Source organism: Syngnathus acus, chromosome 8 (genome assembly GCF_901709675.1).
Source record: "Syngnathus acus chromosome 8, fSynAcu1.2, whole genome shotgun sequence".
Taxonomy (NCBI): domain Eukaryota; kingdom Metazoa; phylum Chordata; class Actinopteri; order Syngnathiformes; family Syngnathidae; genus Syngnathus; species Syngnathus acus.
Genome location: NC_051093.1, coordinates 1,505,511 through 1,523,546, shown reverse-complemented (window position 1 = coordinate 1,523,546; position 18,036 = coordinate 1,505,511). Strand labels below are relative to the sequence as shown.

Below are 18,036 nucleotides of genomic sequence, written 5' to 3'. Positions count from 1 at the left end.
GGGCGACCTTGGCCGATGGCATGTTTGGAAGGGCTGACGGGAAGCGGGAAGTGGCAGGATTTCCCACTTTGGCTCAACGCTCCGCCGTTGCATTCTTCCAAACACTCGGCATATGACTTGGCGGCCAACGTCAACGTGGTCATTGTGTTGTTCCGCGTGATTGGGATCGGCACGACATTAACAGCAAAGGGTTTTTTCCCCCTTCAGAAAAGAATAGAACGTGAAATGGTCTTGATCTCAAACTTTTAACAGCCAAACTTCAAAGGTGCAAATACAACTCAAAAGAATTTGATACCTTTGATACCTTTGCCACTTGCCGTCAACTGAAAACAACATTGCGGTTGCTCGGTCCAAACGAATGACCAATCGCGGAACAATAAATGATGCCGATGCCTTGCATTGTTTAGGAGCTATGATTTCCCAGACACACGCGGCTCTGTTTGAATGAATAAGGGTGGTCTGCACTGTTGTAGGCGTGAACGAGGCCGGCCTCAGTCGCCGCTGATCAAAGAGGCTCCTCTCATCGCATCTCGCATGGAGGCATCTGTGACATCACCTCCTTTGGGCAAAAAACAGTTTTGAAACTCCAACATCTTGGAGCAGACTGTGTGGATTTGTTTTGATTGCACGCAGCACATCTCGTGGCGGTGGCTCTCGTCTCTTATCTGCGAGCTGGCATAGATGCCAACGACAAAACGTGCTTTCATGTTCTTTATTTCACTTGCCCATTTTACATTTTACAAGTGGCAGTTAGCAATGCAAGGGGGCGGGGGGTAAATATAATCCGATTTATCCTTCATCTATAGATCTCCACCGGTGTATGTATGCGTGCCAGCCTCCTCTCTATAATGACTATATTGAAATATTTTCCTCTGGCAAACCCCTGAAAAATAAATCCTCTTTTCCCCAGCAAGTGGGGGTGGGGGGAACTTGTCTGTCACTAAGCGAAATGTGGTTGCCTTGGCAACATGGGATGCTTTTTACACCGCAGCCTGGGATCATGATGGGAAGTTTGCTGGGAACATTTTGTGCCAGCTGAGGATGGCGCAAGTTTGTTTCTTACCCAAACTTACATTTGGGACGACTATGCTCTCAAACAGGGGTGTGCACAGTTTTGCACTCAAGGGCCACATTGGATTTTTAAATAAAAACATTGAGCCACATCATTTCAAGATTCAAGAGTCAGGATTTGTCATGCAATTGTCTCGTGTAACTAAGTCTTCATCAAATAAATAAAATGTATGTTTCCCCAAAAGAAGACCAATTAATTAACAAATGATTGAATAAGATGAATTCACACCCTTTTTGCTAGCACATTACAGTTTTGTTTTGGTTCGTTTTAACTTTAAGATTAAATATGAAATGTAAAAAGGCAATTTATGCTTTTGGGTTCAGTAAGGTGAGCAATCCAGCCAAACATAAATTACTACCGCCCCCGTGTGGACAAGATTGTTTTAACAGCAAAGCTGCTCAGACTTCCCCCTCATCCAGTCGTGAACATCTGGTTCTTTCATTTCGCTGAGTTTTTTCCCCTCTAAAAAATAAAAACTTTTCAGCTACTATGCATTTTGCTTTTCTGTTCTTATTTTTGAAAAAGGAGTGTACCCGGCAACAAAAAATAATAGACGTTTTTTTTATCGTGCTTACAAGCCACGTAACGGATCAAATCTTACCTGACCACGTTTTAGAATTTTCGAGGAAATGTTGAAGAAATTATTTTGTTGATTTAGTGGAAAGAAAGTTATGGTTTATCTCAGTTAATTTATTGCTATTATAAATTCATTCATTTTCATCCTCACACATACTCACAGCAATAGACAGAAGAGAAAAGCATTTTCTCTTTTCCTTTGTAAAGGCCACCTTCTTTTTTTTCCCCAGAACTAACAAGTGAACATAATAGCTGGATGAGCACATACACATTTGCATTAAAGTCTGCAAAGCTTCCACTCGGGGAGCTGAGGTGAGGTAACCGGTGGACTTCAACGCAACCTCAATTCAAGTGTACGCACAAAAAGTCATGCTTGTGCGCTCCGTGTCCACGTACAGGTTCAGAATTTGATTTCTGTGGCCGTCACGGCAGATGGGAAATTGGCGGCCCACTCACACAAGTGGCAGCTTGGTTAACCTTGGCTAACTAACCCCTTTAGTTCCTTTTTTCCCCCAAATTTTACTGATAGTGGATGATCATAGTTTGCCATCCAGAGAGCAAAATGGGGATAAAAAAATCGGAAGCGGCTCCTGAATCTGATACGGGACCCATCGTCTCCACTCACGAATAGTCTGCGTGCACGCCACCGTGACCGTCCTCCCCAAAAAGGCACTGGACCCGCCGCGGGAGGGCATGAGGAAACGTTGCTAGCTGCCTTCGTCACCGTGGCCGGCGGAGAGCGCGTCCTCGTCCTCATCGGGAGGCTCGGCATTCGGTCCGACCGTGGTCATGGACGCCGACGTCAGTGGATCTCAATGTGGACCTGACCATGGAAGAGCGAGGGCAAGTAAATTAAACATTCAGGACAGAAACGTAACGATGCCTTCACTTCCACATTTGCAACTTCAACCACGTAGAAAATCATTGTTCCATATAGAAAGGAAATGTCATTATTCCATTCAAACCGGCAATAAAACAACAACATAAAGTGATTTTATATTCAAATATTATAGCCATTTTTAAGCAGAGCTTGATACAAATGGAAAAATACATTTTACTAATTGCAATCAAGGAATCTAAATTTGGTTGTATTCAGCCATTTAATTTGTTGGCAGGACACTTATTTGTGCTTTCTGCATCTGCGTTGTTCACTTGACGTACCTGAAGTCTGACATTAAACATCATCGAGGCGACAAGGTAGATGTAAGGGAATCGGATTCGCAGTCGCCAGGCCAGATCGAAGAATATCAATAAAGTCCTGGTCAGGCCTTTGGAAAACACTCCGTAGGTGCGCCCCGCGGTGCCCGAGAAGCGGAGCACCAAGTGAGACAGCCCCGTCATAGAAGCCCACGAGTCAACCCCGGAGGCTCACTCGGCGGTTACAGCGAGGAGAGAGGCGGCGGCTGAGCGGCGTCGGTTCATGTCTTATGCCGCCGAATGACACCGACGAGATTGACACCGGCTCGGTTGTACTTGTGTATGCAGCAGTGCTCCACCCATATGGCTGAGCCTTTCTTCGTATTCCTGGTTATGGTGTTGTTGACATTCGGGAGGAATGAAAATGCTGTGACACACGCAAAGTCATTCTACCCCGACTTTAGACTGTCAGGCAAAACATCAAAATAAACGAACGTAACGCTTCTCTTGGCTTCACCGCTTCCAGTCAATGTTGATAAAAAGAAAATGTCAATGGTATTTCAGCTTCTATATGTTGTTTTGTCTACCTAATCCACCTAGGGCCTCCTTAAACAATAATTCTTGCCGGTATAGCTTAAACAGTGTAAGCAATTTAATTTTGTCTTTAACGAATTAGGTTCACTCACGGGCCAGAGCACTGGTCCTCTATGATGTCCGTGGCACAGTTGCTTGTCATTATATTGCAGTTTTGTACAGTATTGGTGATTCATTCAAGGTGATGTAACCTGATCCTGATTTTGAAAAAATTGCATATTGGCTGTCACTTCCCGGAATTAGAGAACCAGCCTGCAAGACAGAAGTCCGCTCGAGCAACAGTAAGTGTAACACATTAAGTCTTCCGCCTGGCATTTTCCTTATATAGCTTAACGCGCCGCAAACCTAAAATTTTGCTTTTGTTCAAAATAGTAGTTTACCTTCAAATTAATTCATTACATTTACGGATATAATATAATTAATTGAAGTAGAATATGTCTATTTTAAGATAAATCGTGGGAGTAACGCTCCCGTAGCCCGGATGCACCATCTGGGGGCGGTAGCTGTTTTTTTTTTTCTCCCTCTCCCTTCTTCTTAGGGGTGGTGGCCGCTGTTTTGCTTCGTTAGCTTACCGTTCGACAGCATGGGAATGTAAGCGAGGGAACCACCCGCATCAAAGAGTTGTGTAAATCTCCTCCATAAGTTGCCATAAATTCCACGACAGCCTCTTTCCGTATCTTCGGAGCACTTGCGCGACTTCAACGGACCGCCTGGTGCGAAGCTTGCGGGCCATTTGAGCGGCGAAGCCATAGCGGACAAAGGGAAGACTTGCGAGCTAACGTCGGCTAGCTCCTGGAGCTAACCTTTTAGCATTCCTCCATCGAGCGCGGCGCAATGCAGGCCATCAAGTGTGTCGTTGTCGGGGACGGGTAAGTCAATCGAGGGCGAGGCAGTCGGCCTCTGCACTTTAATTGGTAATCATAATAATACAATTTTCTAGACGTTGCACAAGAATAGCCGAGCGACTGCGTCAACTTGCGTGTTTAACATTTAACGCATCTTTCGTGCTCCCTCAACTTGGCTGTAAATTGTTCAATCGTAAAAGTTAGCATGTCGGTATTTTTGTGTTTTAAATGAATGTTGGTACTGATGTTGGCTCTGCTTCAAAAGTTGGGACTCAATTTGTACTCCCAGAATGGTCTCGTTTTATTTTAATTTTGCATGCCTTGGCGGTCACCGTATGTTTGCATTCCTTTCGCTTTGGGCTCCAAATGAGCTCGTGCGTGTGAGATATCTTGGAACGCGTGGGAGGGCGCGCGTGCGCGTTTCTAACTTGTTCTGGGTGTGGTGGTGGTGGCGGCGGCAAATGCCACAGCAGCAGAGTCATGCATGGATCTACTGGCGGTGTTCCTTTTCACCTTGATTTTGACACACCGCCGCCAACATCTGCAGCATACGCGCACGACGTTGGACATTTGTCATGTTGACCTGAGGCTTTAATTTCGTGCTTACTTGCTTCCCTTTGTCATTTTTCCCACAGGGAATAGAACTAGACTGTCGCTTGTCTAAACTGCTAGCATCACTTCCACAAAATATTGCATTAATCGTATAGGTCACGGGTGTCAAACTCAAGGCCCGGGGGCCAGATACGGCCCGCCACATCATTTTATGTGGCCCGCGAAGACAAATTGTGCATCAAATTCGTGTGTCAGTACTAGAATTGCAAATTGTCTTCACTTTTAATATCTTTTTTTTTTTATATATATTTGACCAATTTTTACTCCTCTGATTTGAAAACGAGTTATTTGTCAGTTTGTTTTGTAACTTTTATTGTATATAATATGAGGTGCTCGTACATTTATTTGGGTTGACAGTCATAATGGCCCTCCGAAAGAAGCTATGACTACAATGCGGCCCGCGAAAAAAATGAGTTTGACACCCCTGGTATAGGTTATTAACTGCCAAACAAATGGGGAGGGAAATTATCCACTTGCCAAGCTTAAAAAGGATGTTTGACAGACAGATAATGGGTAGAGAAAGGTGTCAACACGTTTTGGTGTTCATTAGAAGAAGTTAAATGTACAGTAAACCTAAAACAAAGTAAAACATTTGATAATGCCTGACGTTACTTATCTGGCGCCATCAGAAATAAAATGTCTCTTTCTAGCTTGATCTGTAACCATTGGAAAACATTAACAAATATGTCATGTCATTTCACTGTCAAGCGAGTGGAACGGGAAGTTAACGTCTGTGCAGTATCAAGCCAGAACAGAACACAACATCTTTGAAGATGACCCATATTACAGTATCTGTATAGAAACATTTGTATTTCTCTGGAAGGCGCTACAAGTTGAAGTAGTTATTTTATGAACTGTAAAGGTTAATAGGGGTAAGAGAAGTAAAGCTACTTTCTGTTTGTCATTCTGGCTTTTTTTTTTTTGTGCTGGACTGTAGTCTGAACATTTCAATTCAGTTTTATGGGCACAACTGATTTGCTATGAGCGTTGTCATGGAACTAATTGAATTTCTAAGTACCGCTGTAAAGTATTTACATCTGCTTGGGCAAGTTTGACAGTTTATGTATTGTGCAATACAGTTGAACAAAGTCCAAAAAATGCAAATGTGACTTTCCCGTCACTATTTTTCATTTCCTGTTCTAAGGATATCCACGTGTGTTTCCTCATTGCTATCATCACAATGCTTTTTTTTTTTTTTTTTTTAAAGACACATTTTTCAACTCCAGTGCATTTACAATCCGAGCAGACAGACATTTGGCAGTATTGCGTACAGTCCAAATGCAGTAAGTGTTCCAAACAGTTGAACATTGGTTGCTTTTCTCTGTCCTTCCTGCAGGGCCGTGGGTAAGACTTGCCTGCTCATCAGCTACACCACCAATGCCTTCCCCGGAGAGTACATCCCCACTGTGTGAGTGGCCTTCGTCTTCCTCCTCATGACCATGGCGGTCAGAGATAAGGCGCCCTGTGGCGATACACGCCCCTCCCCTCGTTTCTCAAGCTTCCTGAGGGGTCTAGATTTTTTCATGTATTTTTCATGAATTGGAAAGTTCCTGACTTAATGCATCAAGTGGAGAAGTTTTCTGATTTCCAATTCAATTGTAAAAAAAAAAAAAAAAAATCAGATTTGAGTCTGTACACGTGCATCTGTGAATTCTCTCAGCTTTGACAACTACTCTGCCAACGTGATGGTGGACGGCAAGCCGGTGAACCTAGGCCTTTGGGATACGGCGGGACAGGAGGACTATGACAGGCTGCGCCCGCTCTCCTACCCCCAAACGGTACTGACCGGAACGGCGAGCGCACACAACCGCATTAGCATTTGGCACTCTGACGTTAGCGTTTCTCCCCGCCCGCCAGGATGTGTTCCTCATCTGCTTTTCGCTCGTTAGTCCGGCCTCCTTTGAAAACGTTCGCGCCAAGGTGAGTCAACGTGATGCCGCCTGAATCTGTTTTGAAGCCCATCAGGAACGCGAAACACACACAGAGGCTGTTTTTACCAGAATATTGTTTGTTTTCGTTTCTTAAACACGAGTTAACTAAAATGTTTTTTCAGTCTTACTACTTTGGTTGGTTTTGGTTAACTCTGCTAACTTTGGCCGGCAGTGGTACCCTGAGGTGAGACATCACTGTCCCAACACCCCCATCATCTTGGTGGGCACCAAGTTGGATTTGAGAGATGACAAAGACACCATCGAGAAGCTGAAGGAGAAGAAACTGACTCCAATCACCTATCCCCAAGGCCTTGCCATGGCCAAAGAGATTGGTAAGTACCTCCCAAATAAAATACAAATTGTCATCAGCTCCGGAGGAAGCAGATGCCACGGCCGTCCGCACTTATTTAGCATTGTTGTGTTGCACCGGATGTCTCGCCCACCCACTCAGGTTCCGTCAAGTACCTGGAGTGCTCGGCCCTGACCCAGCGTGGCCTTAAAACTGTGTTTGATGAGGCCATCCGCGCCGTCCTGTGCCCGCCGCCCGTGAAGAAGAAGGGCAAGAAGTGCAGCCTTCTCTAAGGTCGATCCTGGCGGTGGCGGGAGGCGCGACGGTGAAAACGACGCCAGCGGAAACAACGCCAGTATACACAGCCACCAGATAACGCCGTACATATTGCTTCCTGTAAACGTAGCCGCGGCGGTTCGAGCGACTACTTTCTCCCGTTCAGATATTGAGTCGACATTGCGAGGATCGTTACGTTGTGTACCGCTGAGATGAGAATGGAAATGTCAAACTTTGAGGCCTTGCGTTTGATCCATTCGCTGCTCTCATTTTGTTTACAGTCCGAGTTCTTGTCAGCGGGACTCGGGTTGCAAAACGCAGCCTCACGCTTCCGGAAATGTATCCGCGCTGCTGTTTGCTCCCTCACCAGCAATTACTTTTTTACACCGACAGTGCTATTAACCCGCAAACGCTCCTAAAACCATCCAGGCAAAGCATCCCCCCCCCTCCCCCCCAGCTATGTTGCAAACTGTCACAATGTAGATTTTTTTGAACTTTTGGTGGCGGGGAATCAAGAGCACCATTGATGCTCCTTGGGCATTTATCAGCAACCTTTTTATTTTTTTCAATCGCATCACTACTGGCAAAGTGAAGTCACTTAGACAATGAGCATCTGTGTCTGTTAGCAAACAAAACTACTGTCAATTTTGGCATAGTAGAGTGTACTACTCTTTGTTGCTATATGTGATTTTTTTTTTGTGTATCTTACACTCCACTCACTGTATTTTTGGACTAACACTAGGAATATGCTTTTTCGTTCGCCACCTCTAACAACTAACCCGACGTTAACCTCTCTACTTTGTGTCTCAACGCCGATGGCATGCAAGTGCGATGTATACTGAAAAATGTTAACATTAGTATCACTATATATTTTTTTGCTTCTTTCCAAGTACAAGGGGTTAAAGGAACCATCGCTCATCTGTTGTTTTTTGTGTTCAGATATCAAGCTGTGCTTTAAGTCAAGCCAACGTCTTTGTGACTGCTTTCGTTTTTATAGATACAAAGCGGTTGTCACTTTCTTGTGTCTTTGAAAAAGCCAATAAAGTCCAATAGAATTGAACAGGGTTGTCATCCATCGTTAAAAATACACTTTTGACTCGGTGATACATACTTTCTTGTCTCCCTTCTTCATTAAGTCACATCAGAGTCGACTGACTTTAGGCCTGGCAGCTAGCTAACTGATATGCCCAACGCAATTCAAACAAATAATGCAGGTGACTTTTATTACTTAAATCCAAATCCTGACAAGAACAAAGTATATAATAGATGGACCCTTTCGAAGGTTTTGCGGACACGTTACAAGATGAGCAGCTTATTTCGCTTTGTCAACAAATCGTAACAAAGTTCCCGAAGTTGTCCGTATGCTGGAGAGAGAGAGAAAAAAAGTGTTTCTTTTCAGAATTCAGTTGCAAATATAAATTTGGATCGTAATTTCCTTTGAATAATTGTCAGACAGAAGAATTCAAGTTCTATTTGACTTGAGACGTGTTCTCCCCCAAAAATATTTTTCTTAAACTCTGAACTGTTCCACTGTACACGGATGTCGACAATTCTGGATAACAGAACACGAGACGGCCACTTGCCTGTCCACCAGCTCGGCGCCAACAAGATCGTGGATGTGGTACTTGATGTGGAATTTAACTTGCGAGGTGGTCCGCCTCCCCTCAAGCTCGGCCTGCAAGGCTTCTCCGTACCTGGACTTCTTCACCATGCCCAGCACGCCTTTGCGACCTAGCAGGAGGCGACAGCGTTTGGCCGTTTACTGAAAAACTTTTCAGCACCATGTCACACTTTCAGTTATCAATGTGACCAAGATAAATCCGTCCGAGTATATCTCAACTACCTTGGATGAAGTGTTTGGTGAATCTGCCAGAGTTGGGAATGGAAAGCCACCAGCTGCCAGCATCCCTCACAGTCAAGACCCCGGCCTTCACCAGTTGCCTGGAGGCCAACCCAAAAATTGTTGATTTTTTTCTTGCTCTATTACTACCCTGTGCTCTGGTTACCATCACAAAGGCAACTGTGAACAGGAGATTTAATGCAAATGCCACATGAACAATTACACTAACTAGCAAAGGCCTTAAGTTTCACCATCAAATATTCAAAATATTTCACTTTTTTTTTTCTTCACATACGTGATTTCAGCATCTGTGAAGAGGAACTCCCTGATCATTTGGTCTTTGTTGAAGCTCAAATGCGTGCAAGGAGACAACACTCTCTCCAAGAACTTGTCCACGGTCCCTCGAGTCTCTCTGCCCTCCTCTGCGGCGGACACTTTGGCCTTGTAGTCGGACGTGAAGACCAGGCCGTACGCCTCGGCGTCAAAGCCAAGCTGGAACATGAGCAGCTCCCCATCCTCGCGCAGTTTATTCTGTAGGCGTTTTGTATGTGCTTTTTACACTCAGTCCATCGAGGTAACGAGTGCGAGGCAAATGCTTTCACAGACCGAAGTTAGCCCTTCCTGATTAAAAGGCGTTCGATAAATTATGCAAACAGTGAAGTTCATTGCTTAAAAGGTTCCCGCTACTCCATAAGGGGAGTCTTCATAAAACACGCATAAAACAGTGTTTTCAGCGAAAAGTAAACAAAGAACGTCACTAAGAGTGGCGATGTAAGATGGCTGCTCTCTGGCTCCAGATGCAGGGTAGTCCATCAGTCAAGTACAGGAACAAAAAGGGTGTGTAGTGTAATTTACATCTCTTGACATATTTGGACAAAAGCATGTCACAGATACGCTATTACAACAAGAATAAATCGCTTTGAAATTGAGAAAAAAAAAGTAATCTCACCACTTCTTTGTCCACCTGAGTCTTGTCATGGTGAATGCTGTATAGTTGGTGCTTGAGTACAATTTGAGGCAAAGCGTCATTGAAAAGCTTTCTGGGGGACAGCGTCATGAGGTACTCCAGGCTAGCTCGGACATCAGTCGGACCTTGGGTTGGAAAGCATTTTTGACCCAACTATAACTATGGCCACTTAAAACCAGGGATGAGAATGGCAAATGTGAAAAAGCACGGAAAAGTAGCGGGGGGGTATACGTTGTCGCAGCGGGCGGGGGAATGCCCGTGAGAGTCGCCGAGGCTAACGTTGCCCGGCCAGAATTTATTTTCCAAATGCTGCACCGATGGCTGTATTTCTTTTATCTTTTTTTTACTTAGTGTAAAACTATAAAACTCAAAAATGTCAATGTATATATGTTTTTGTTAGTATAAATATGTTTTGGTTAATGTACATATGTTGTTTTGTGTTATTCGGGCCAATAAATGCCATTGCTATACATACACCATGTCATTTGTGTCATAATAAACACCGGTACTCCGATTAATTCCCCCTCCACAAGAAAAAGTGTCCTCCTTTTTAGAAACCCAAATCTGGTCACCCTAGCAGTGGCACCCACCTTGTTCCTCACACTCGAGACCAAACTTCTCGGTGGCGGTTCGGCTTTTCTTCACCTTGAAAAAATCGGAAACTAGAGCTCGTTTCCTGTTCATACCTGAGAATGTAGAAAATATGTTATACAACTTCAATTTCGTTTCAGCTGGTACAAAGAAAGATATTAATTTTTTTATTCGGATAATTTACAAGTTACATTCTATTCCAACTAGGAACATGGAAAGTGATAAGAAAATAGTGGGATGTGATTTGCAACAACACGTCGTTTCTTTAAGCACTTACCTGGGAGGCAATAGTAGACATCTATACATCATTTCGATAGAACTAGCTTGACATTACATGCCGAAAATATTGACGTGGATTTTTCTTCTTCTACTGAAATACAAATTCAATGGCAATACTGCCATCTATGGTCAAACATGCTACCTGTGTGACCCGGATGTGGTGTTGTGTTTATTTTGGGCTGATTTTTACGAATCTAACTAGCAGGTTTTGCCTTAATGATGCGATCTAGGTTCCGAAACAAACGGCAGTGACACATTTTTACAGCACAGGTCGCTGTTTGGAAGTAAATCGAACCACGAACCGCTAGCTAGCTAGCTTCCTAGCTTCCATTACGTCCCTTTTCTTTTTTCTTAACCTGGGTTCGATCGAACCCTAGAAGTTTGGTGAGTCGGTCTCAGGGGTTCGGCAGAGCCTCCACTGCGGAGGTCCAAACACACCTGATTTATTGTGTAAATTCGTGACGATGCATATCTGAACTGGTCTCGCAAAGGCAACAGCAGAATTCACACTGATTTGCAGGTATGTAATTTGTTTTGAGTTCATGCATTGTGTTATGTTCTTTAAACAATGTGATGTTCATGCATAGCTCATTTTGTGCACCAGTAATAAACAGTGATGTCTTGAATTTGAAAAAAATTAAAAAAAATTCCACTAAAGAGGGGTTCGGTGAATGCGCATATGAAACTGGTGGGGTTCGGTATCTCGGTTCGGTTAAGAACCATTGTCCTACGTTTACCTTACGACTCCGACTGGTAATAAATCAGAAAAATGTCACTACTTTTGTATTCTTAAACCGTGTTACCGGCTGGGGTATTCTTCTGAGGTAAGTGACTTAAGTGCTATAAACGTTGATTATGTACGGATGGAATTAATTTGTTTTAGTCTATCTGTTAGAAAGGTTCCTATGTTGATGCTGGAAATCAATATATATTTTGGGTTGAATGTTGTCGCGTCGGAAAGTTACGTCACTGCGCCTTAAGTCTCGCGTGATTTACCTCATTGCCATTGTTGCAGTTTGTTGCATCGCGATTGTTGCAGCTTTTTGCGCAGCGGTAAGTTACAGACGGGAGTTAGAAGTTGCTGATATCGACTGAGCGTGTTTGCCGTGATATTGTGCGTTTCTGACTCAAAGTGAGCACATACATTTAATTGTTACTACTGTCCACTGTTGTGTCGTGTGTCCGATCGCAGTTTGATTGACAGCTCCGGCGCGCTCCTTTAAGTTTGCCTCGCATTGTACGAGCAGCGTACACGCATGACTAACGGTCGCCAGCAAATGTATTTGTTTGTCTTGATGACTTATGCTTGGTGTGTTGTCGAGAGTATTTCATTCATGGTTAGTTTAGTATAGTGGAGCAGTTACGTCCAGTCAGTTATGTAATGTGTGCCGTCAGAAGTCGAGCTTGTGACATACGTGCTGTATTTCTGTCTGTTGCAGAACCACACACTTCACACACCCACAAGAATCACATAAGAATCATACACACAAGGATCACACACTCAAACACGCACCCATGTACACTACACACACTTGCTCTCACATCCTTACGACCTTACTACCATCCTTCTATCATCTTTTTGCCAATTATCCATTAAAGCAACCAAAACTGAACCACGTCTTCCATCCTGTGTTCTGACCAGCACTCGGGGGCGAAAAGAGCATAACCTTCTGAGCCAACCCCCTATACAGTCCTCAGGCTCCCCAACACTATCAGTTGATGAGTGCACATGCACCCGCGTCCATATGCAATATTATTGTATGCAACTACACTAAGTTGCGTAAAGTATCATCTGTCATTCCATTCTGACTTAGCGTTTAAAATTACATTAAAATAAAATATCCTTTGCTGTAATAACAGCTGTAACTCCTCCCTTAGAGGCCTTCCACAACGTTTCTAAGTGCAATTTGTGGGATTTTTTTACCCTTCTTCCAGTAGCACATTTGTGATGTAACATCACGCCTGTCTCTCTTTATTCTAACAATGTATTTTGGACAACCCTGCATTTTCTTACCCGCTACTCGTGACTTATCAATCGAAATTCTTCACTGCATCATTTCTTGTACTTTCTCTTAATTTTTTGCAGGATTGGAATGATTTTACGTTGTCTCCATATCAGGCAAACATGAACCAGCACCGATCCCACAATTCCAGCTTTCAGCACCAGCAGCAACCATGCAAGAAATGGAGAGATGATCATGAACAAAATGACAGAGAACATAGTAAATCTTCCAAACCAAACCACCAGCAGCACCGCTCCTCTGGGCCACCGAGCCCTCAAACTTTGAGCACCAGCAGTGAGCTGTACGAAAGAGACTTCCCCCTGTACAAGCAGCCAGTCGAAGTTGGTTGCTTTTCCTTAGACTCAGAACGCAGGTTCTTCAACGATAGCAGGCAGATGAGGTACTACGTGGAACCTGAGAAAAGCCCATACTTTAACCTGCGGCAAGGGTATAGGGACCGTTATGTAAAGAGAGACGAAAGCGTGAAGGAAAAGCTGGACCACATCCTCCGATGGATCCTGGCCAACAGACCGAAGCTGACACGGAGGTCGGACGCGTCGTCTTCATCGTAAGTAGAGGTGGGAATTGCGGACTTATGATGTCACAATACAGACGCGATTTGGATTTGTTTCACAACAGCAATCGCAACCTAAAACTAAATTACTTAAATGAATGGAAATTCTTCAAGCAGTACGCCAAACTGTACCTTATACAAAACACAGTCATAGCAACTAGACAGAATGTGCCAAATCAAAAGAGTTTTTGCATCATGATTTCATGCTTTAATTGAATGGCATTGCCTATTAAGAGCCACATAGCAGTAGCTTAGCCTTTTAGTCCGCTAGCTTTGCTGCTTTGAATCCGTATCCATGCGAAAGCAGAAGTTCCGCAATACAATTTGGACGAAAATAGAAGCACGTGGCCACACTTACTTTTTTTTTTCTTTGTCTCCCAGCAGAGGCTTCGATGTGGACTTTGTGACGTGGCGAGGCCATTTGACCAAACTTTTGACCACGCCCTACGAGACGCAGGAGGGCTGGTTGCTGGCCGTCACCAATTTCAAGGGCACCCTCTACGTCAGCGAGGTGGAAACAGATGCCGCTCGCCGGGACCGAGAGAATCGCACCGGGAGACACCGGGAAATGATGTACTGGGGCTACAAGTTTGAGCAGTACATGTGTGCAGGTAGGGAGGCACCTTGTATACTTTTATGCTCAGACCCAAACGTAGCATGTTTCCTCATATGTCGGGACTGGGTTGTTTACTCAACTGCAGAGGGATGTGGCATTTCAGCGAAAGCAGGCTTCACCAGCATAATTATTGCGAGACATCCGTAACATGGTAACTGTCTTTGGCTGAGTAGATGAATATCACCAAGTCGAATGAAATTGTTTTGACTTACAAGATAAGATTGACGGCTACCCCGATTCGAGCGGCACGGTCAACACCAACGAGGCCTTCTGCACGGTGGTGCAAACGCGTCTCTCGGATCACAGGCTACTCTTCTCCGGCGAGGTGGACTGCCGCGACAAAGATTCGGGAGCTCCGGCACCTCCCGCCTGCTACGTGGAGCTCAAGACGTCCGCGGAGATTCGCACCCCCAAACAGCGCCGCAACTTTCACAGGTGGGGTCAAACGCAATCAAGATAGGCAGACACAGTTTTGGGGCTCATCGTGGATGAACCAATCTCTTGGATCTCGTCAGGTTCAAGCTGCTCAAGTGGTGGGCACAGTCCTTCCTCCCCGGAGTCCCTCGCGTCGTGGCTGGCTTCCGGGATGATCGCGGAGTCGTCGTCTCCGTGGAGACCTTTCGCATCTCCGAGATTTCGCGGCTCATCAAGGTGAGTTGGTCGCGTGTAATGCAAAGCGGACAATGGCAGCGATGTGTCTGCATCTTGTGGAGCAGGCCGAGGACAACTGTTGGAGGCCAACCGTCTGCATGAACTTCTGCAGCGACTTCCTGTCGTTTGTCAAGCGTGTGGCGACCCAAGACCATCCTCGGTGAGCTCACAGCATATTTAATGAGGAAAAAAAATACATTTTTGCCTTGTTTGTCTGTAATAATACATACATTATCTTGTTACAAATCATGAGGAGCTGAAATGAGTGGTGTGTTTTATAGAGTGGTCTATCTGTTGGGGTGGAATCCCGGCTGTGATGTGACATACTCGGTCCACAGGGACACCTCTTATTCTTTCCTGCCGGACTGGTACGTCAAGGAAATGAGCTAAAGATTCTCGCGTGAGAGGTGCCCTTGCTCAACAAAGACTCCAGATCCTTTTTTTTTTTAAAGGCCGATTAAATAAGAACACTCAACAACGACTCCAGATCCTTTTTTTTTTTAAAGGCCGATTAAATAAGAACACGCAACAACAAACGTTCACACAAAGATCTGTCGAAACCGCAGCATCGGCGCTCTTACAGAAGCGCTGGCAGCTTGTCGCGTTTTGATGCAGCGTGCCGCAATCAGGTGAAGGTGTGTGTTGTGGCCTAGCAACACGGCGTGTGGGAGAAACGTGAGAAATGCTAAAATGTCACGCTCATGTGGAAATTTCAAAAGTGGCTATCATCTGCTGCTATTTTTCAAAGAAATTAAAAAATTCCATTGTTTACATGTTTGGAAGTGCTCTGTTCAAAGCGGACTTAATTTTTTTCGTTTGGTGCGATTCCTATTCAAAGTGTACATTTTGCAAGTGAAGTTTATTTTGTAAACACATCCACGCTTGTGACGATCTGTGCTCCCATTGGACAGCAATGACCAGGGCGGCGCACAGAACCGGAAATGGAGGAAAACATGCGAGTCCTACGTGCTGTATTCCTGCTCTGCATATTTGAGCTGTTGGTTCAGATCTACTCCTTTTGTATTTACACCTGAAGCGAACCGCACCAGAGTTTGTTTTGGAAGCGAACCGAGACCACTTTGAAAAGTGGGTCTCGGTCTGGTTCTTTAATGAGCACCAGGATTCGTTTTCGTGTATTCACACCTGCATAAAAGGTCCGAACCAGCCTTAGAATCAAACTCTGGTCCTTTTGAATTGGATCAAACAGTCAGGTCTGAATATACCCTAAGTGTCATAAGCGTCAAGTAGTGAACGTCTTCTCGGACAATAGAGAGAAGTAATTTCATTCTCGTGATTTCTTTTTGGGAGGACTGAAAACAAAACAGCAGGCATCATCAAAATTGTCTCATGTCGGGCCAAAAACTGTGTGCAAGCTAGATTTACTTCACTGAAGGGAAAAATTGGCAGGGACCCGGCCTTTCACCCAACAGGCCTGCACTTAGGGGTGGGGGGCATATGTTTGTCCTTTGTGTCAGGTCTAAGTACCATCAGACATTAAGTCACATACTGAATCAAAGAGGAGAAGACAATCTCAATCTCCATCAGTTCTGAGCTCTTAGTCTGCTGTCAACTCTTTTTAATGTTTTAGGTTGCCCTGGTTACAAAAGCGTTGCTACACTAAAGGGAGGGGAGTTTGTGGCTGTAGCAACGCTGCCTAGCTAACAAAGCGGGCCAACAGAACCTTGGCCTTTCCGTGACCCCGGCAGTGCAGAGTCTCTCCTCAGTCGGTTGGCAGCCTCGTCCTCGACTGATTAGATATCTCGAAGTGTGTTGAGTGCCGTTTTCCTGTGGAACAATGCAACTAGACTTTCTTGCTAAGTTTCACACAATAATAATATTGAGTAAATAATTTGATACCTTTTGTGCAAACACTTAACAGATATTAAGTAAAAGTGAGATAATTTGTATGGAGTTACTTAAACATTGAGTAAATATGGGCTAACTTATATGCATCTACTTCAACATGTATGTCTTTTCTATAACACTTTAACAAAGGCGTTCTACTCTGTTAGGTCTAAATACAATCAGACATTAAACCACACGCTGGAAGGAAGAGGAGAAAAGAACCAGAACAGGTTTACTCGCGAGGAGAACGATAGAGAGAGCAAACTCAGTTACAATCTCCATGTTCTCACTTCACGTGCTCCTCTATTTAATGTTTTGGTTGCCCTGGTTACAGAGGCGTTGCTACACTAAAGGGAGGGGAGATAGTGTCTGTAGCAACGCTTATCAGCTAAGGAATGTATTGTGGTGTGAATTAGCACTTCATTATCGGCCCGTGACCCCCGCAGACTTCGCCCTCCTTCCTCAACCAACTGTTCTTCTCATGGTTGGCTGATTTGTCCTCGAGTGGGATCAGATAACTTGAATTGCCGCTTTCCTGTGGAACAATGCAACTAAACCTTGGGTAACTTTATCTACTTGGTAAATCCATCCATTGCCGCTTTCCTGTGGAACAATGCAACTAAACCTTGGGTAACTTTATCTACTTGGTAAAGTAACACACAATAATAATAAGTAACTTGTCCTAAACACTTCAACACACATTAAGTAAATGTAAGGTAACTGGTATGCAGTTCCTTAAACAAACATTGAGTAAATATAGGATAACTTGTACGCAACTACTTCAAACTGTATATAACACTTAACAAAGAAAAACAGTTCTGACCAACAACAATCTATGAACCAAACCTACAGTAAGATAAAAGGAATGAAGTTCTTTGAACCAAATAAGAACACTTCGCCTATGCAAATAAGCTCGGCTCATTGTTAGTGAAGGCCTCCTACAGGAACAAAAACACACAGATAACATAAGGACAGGAAGGAGACATATGGCTGACAGGGATCAAAAGACATCCCTGTCACTAAAAAGGAAAAATCTAAACAAAAGGAAAGTCATAAAATGTAAAGACAAGGCCTCCAGGTCTGGCAGGCCAAGGCTTCACTTAAATTATCCCAACATACTCATAACTAGTGAGGGCCTCTCGCAGGCATATACAGGAAGATAAGAAAGGAAGGGAGGTATATGATTGGAAGTTAAAGGAACTCTGTAGCTAGACAGAGAGCTTTGTTAAAGCAAAGATATGAGGCCCTCGGTCAGGCTGACCACTGAACACTTTGTGAAGTCATGTTGTTGGCAGATGTGTTCCTCGTTTCTGCCAAAGTGAAACAAACACTCAGAGA

At 44.2% G+C, this 18,036-nt stretch overlaps 4 protein-coding genes and 2 long non-coding RNA genes across 10 annotated transcripts; 3 read left to right on the top strand and 3 right to left on the bottom strand.

Moving 5' to 3' along the window:
• Positions 1–414: 414 nt before the first annotated feature.
• LOC119126162 (small integral membrane protein 10-like protein 2A) lies at positions 415–3,228 on the bottom strand. Of its 2 annotated transcripts, XR_005098582.1 has the most exons (3): positions 2,810–3,215; positions 2,274–2,471; positions 415–544 (listed from the first exon to the last, which is right to left on the bottom strand). XR_005098582.1 is itself a non-coding variant. In XM_037257320.1 (2 exons), exons 1-2 carry the CDS (start codon positions 2,987–2,989, stop codon positions 2,451–2,453), a joined length of 201 nt encoding a protein of 66 aa, XP_037113215.1. In that variant the 5' UTR covers positions 2,990–3,228; the 3' UTR covers positions 1,146–2,450. The 2 variants fall into 2 exon arrangements, 1 of the variants encoding a protein (XP_037113215.1); XM_037257320.1 differs by lacking the exon at positions 415–544 and having other exon boundaries at positions 1,146–2,471; positions 2,810–3,228.
• Positions 3,229–3,893: 665 nt separating this feature from the next.
• LOC119126154 (ras-related C3 botulinum toxin substrate 1) lies at positions 3,894–8,392 on the top strand. Its single transcript, XM_037257307.1, has 6 exons — positions 3,894–4,248; positions 6,173–6,244; positions 6,497–6,614; positions 6,694–6,756; positions 6,940–7,099; positions 7,219–8,392. Exons 1-6 carry the CDS (start codon positions 4,214–4,216, stop codon positions 7,347–7,349), a joined length of 579 nt encoding a protein of 192 aa, XP_037113202.1. The 5' UTR covers positions 3,894–4,213; the 3' UTR covers positions 7,350–8,392.
• Positions 4,300–6,027, top strand: LOC119126179. Its single transcript, XR_005098608.1, has 2 exons — positions 4,300–4,931; positions 5,270–6,027. It is a non-coding gene; the product is annotated as an uncharacterized LOC119126179 (long non-coding RNA).
• On the bottom strand, positions 8,021–11,125 carry LOC119126148 (serine/threonine-protein kinase 19-like). Its single transcript, XM_037257297.1, has 7 exons — positions 11,008–11,125; positions 10,730–10,825; positions 10,122–10,264; positions 9,468–9,703; positions 9,176–9,273; positions 8,916–9,063; positions 8,021–8,696 (listed from the first exon to the last, which is right to left on the bottom strand). Exons 2-7 carry the CDS (start codon positions 10,821–10,823, stop codon positions 8,645–8,647), a joined length of 771 nt encoding a protein of 256 aa, XP_037113192.1. The 5' UTR covers positions 10,824–10,825; positions 11,008–11,125; the 3' UTR covers positions 8,021–8,644.
• A 347-nt stretch (positions 11,126–11,472) lies between these two features.
• Positions 11,473–15,329, top strand: LOC119126117 (decapping and exoribonuclease protein-like). 4 transcript variants are annotated; one of them, XM_037257227.1, is made up of 7 exons: positions 11,473–11,529; positions 13,096–13,580; positions 13,968–14,197; positions 14,418–14,637; positions 14,718–14,853; positions 14,919–15,013; positions 15,135–15,329. In XM_037257227.1, exons 2-7 carry the CDS (start codon positions 13,135–13,137, stop codon positions 15,241–15,243), a joined length of 1,236 nt encoding a protein of 411 aa, XP_037113122.1. In that variant the 5' UTR covers positions 11,473–11,529; positions 13,096–13,134; the 3' UTR covers positions 15,244–15,329. The 4 variants fall into 4 exon arrangements, with proteins under 4 accessions (XP_037113122.1, XP_037113119.1, XP_037113120.1 ...); XM_037257224.1 differs by lacking the exon at positions 11,473–11,529 and adding an exon at positions 11,994–12,062; XM_037257225.1 differs by lacking the exon at positions 11,473–11,529 and adding an exon at positions 11,995–12,062 and having other exon boundaries at positions 13,971–14,197.
• Positions 15,330–16,435: 1,106 nt separating this feature from the next.
• On the bottom strand, positions 16,436–17,944 carry LOC119126176. Its single transcript, XR_005098605.1, has 2 exons — positions 17,814–17,944; positions 16,436–16,853 (listed from the first exon to the last, which is right to left on the bottom strand). It is a non-coding gene; the product is annotated as an uncharacterized LOC119126176 (long non-coding RNA).
• Positions 17,945–18,036: the final 92 nt, after the last annotated feature.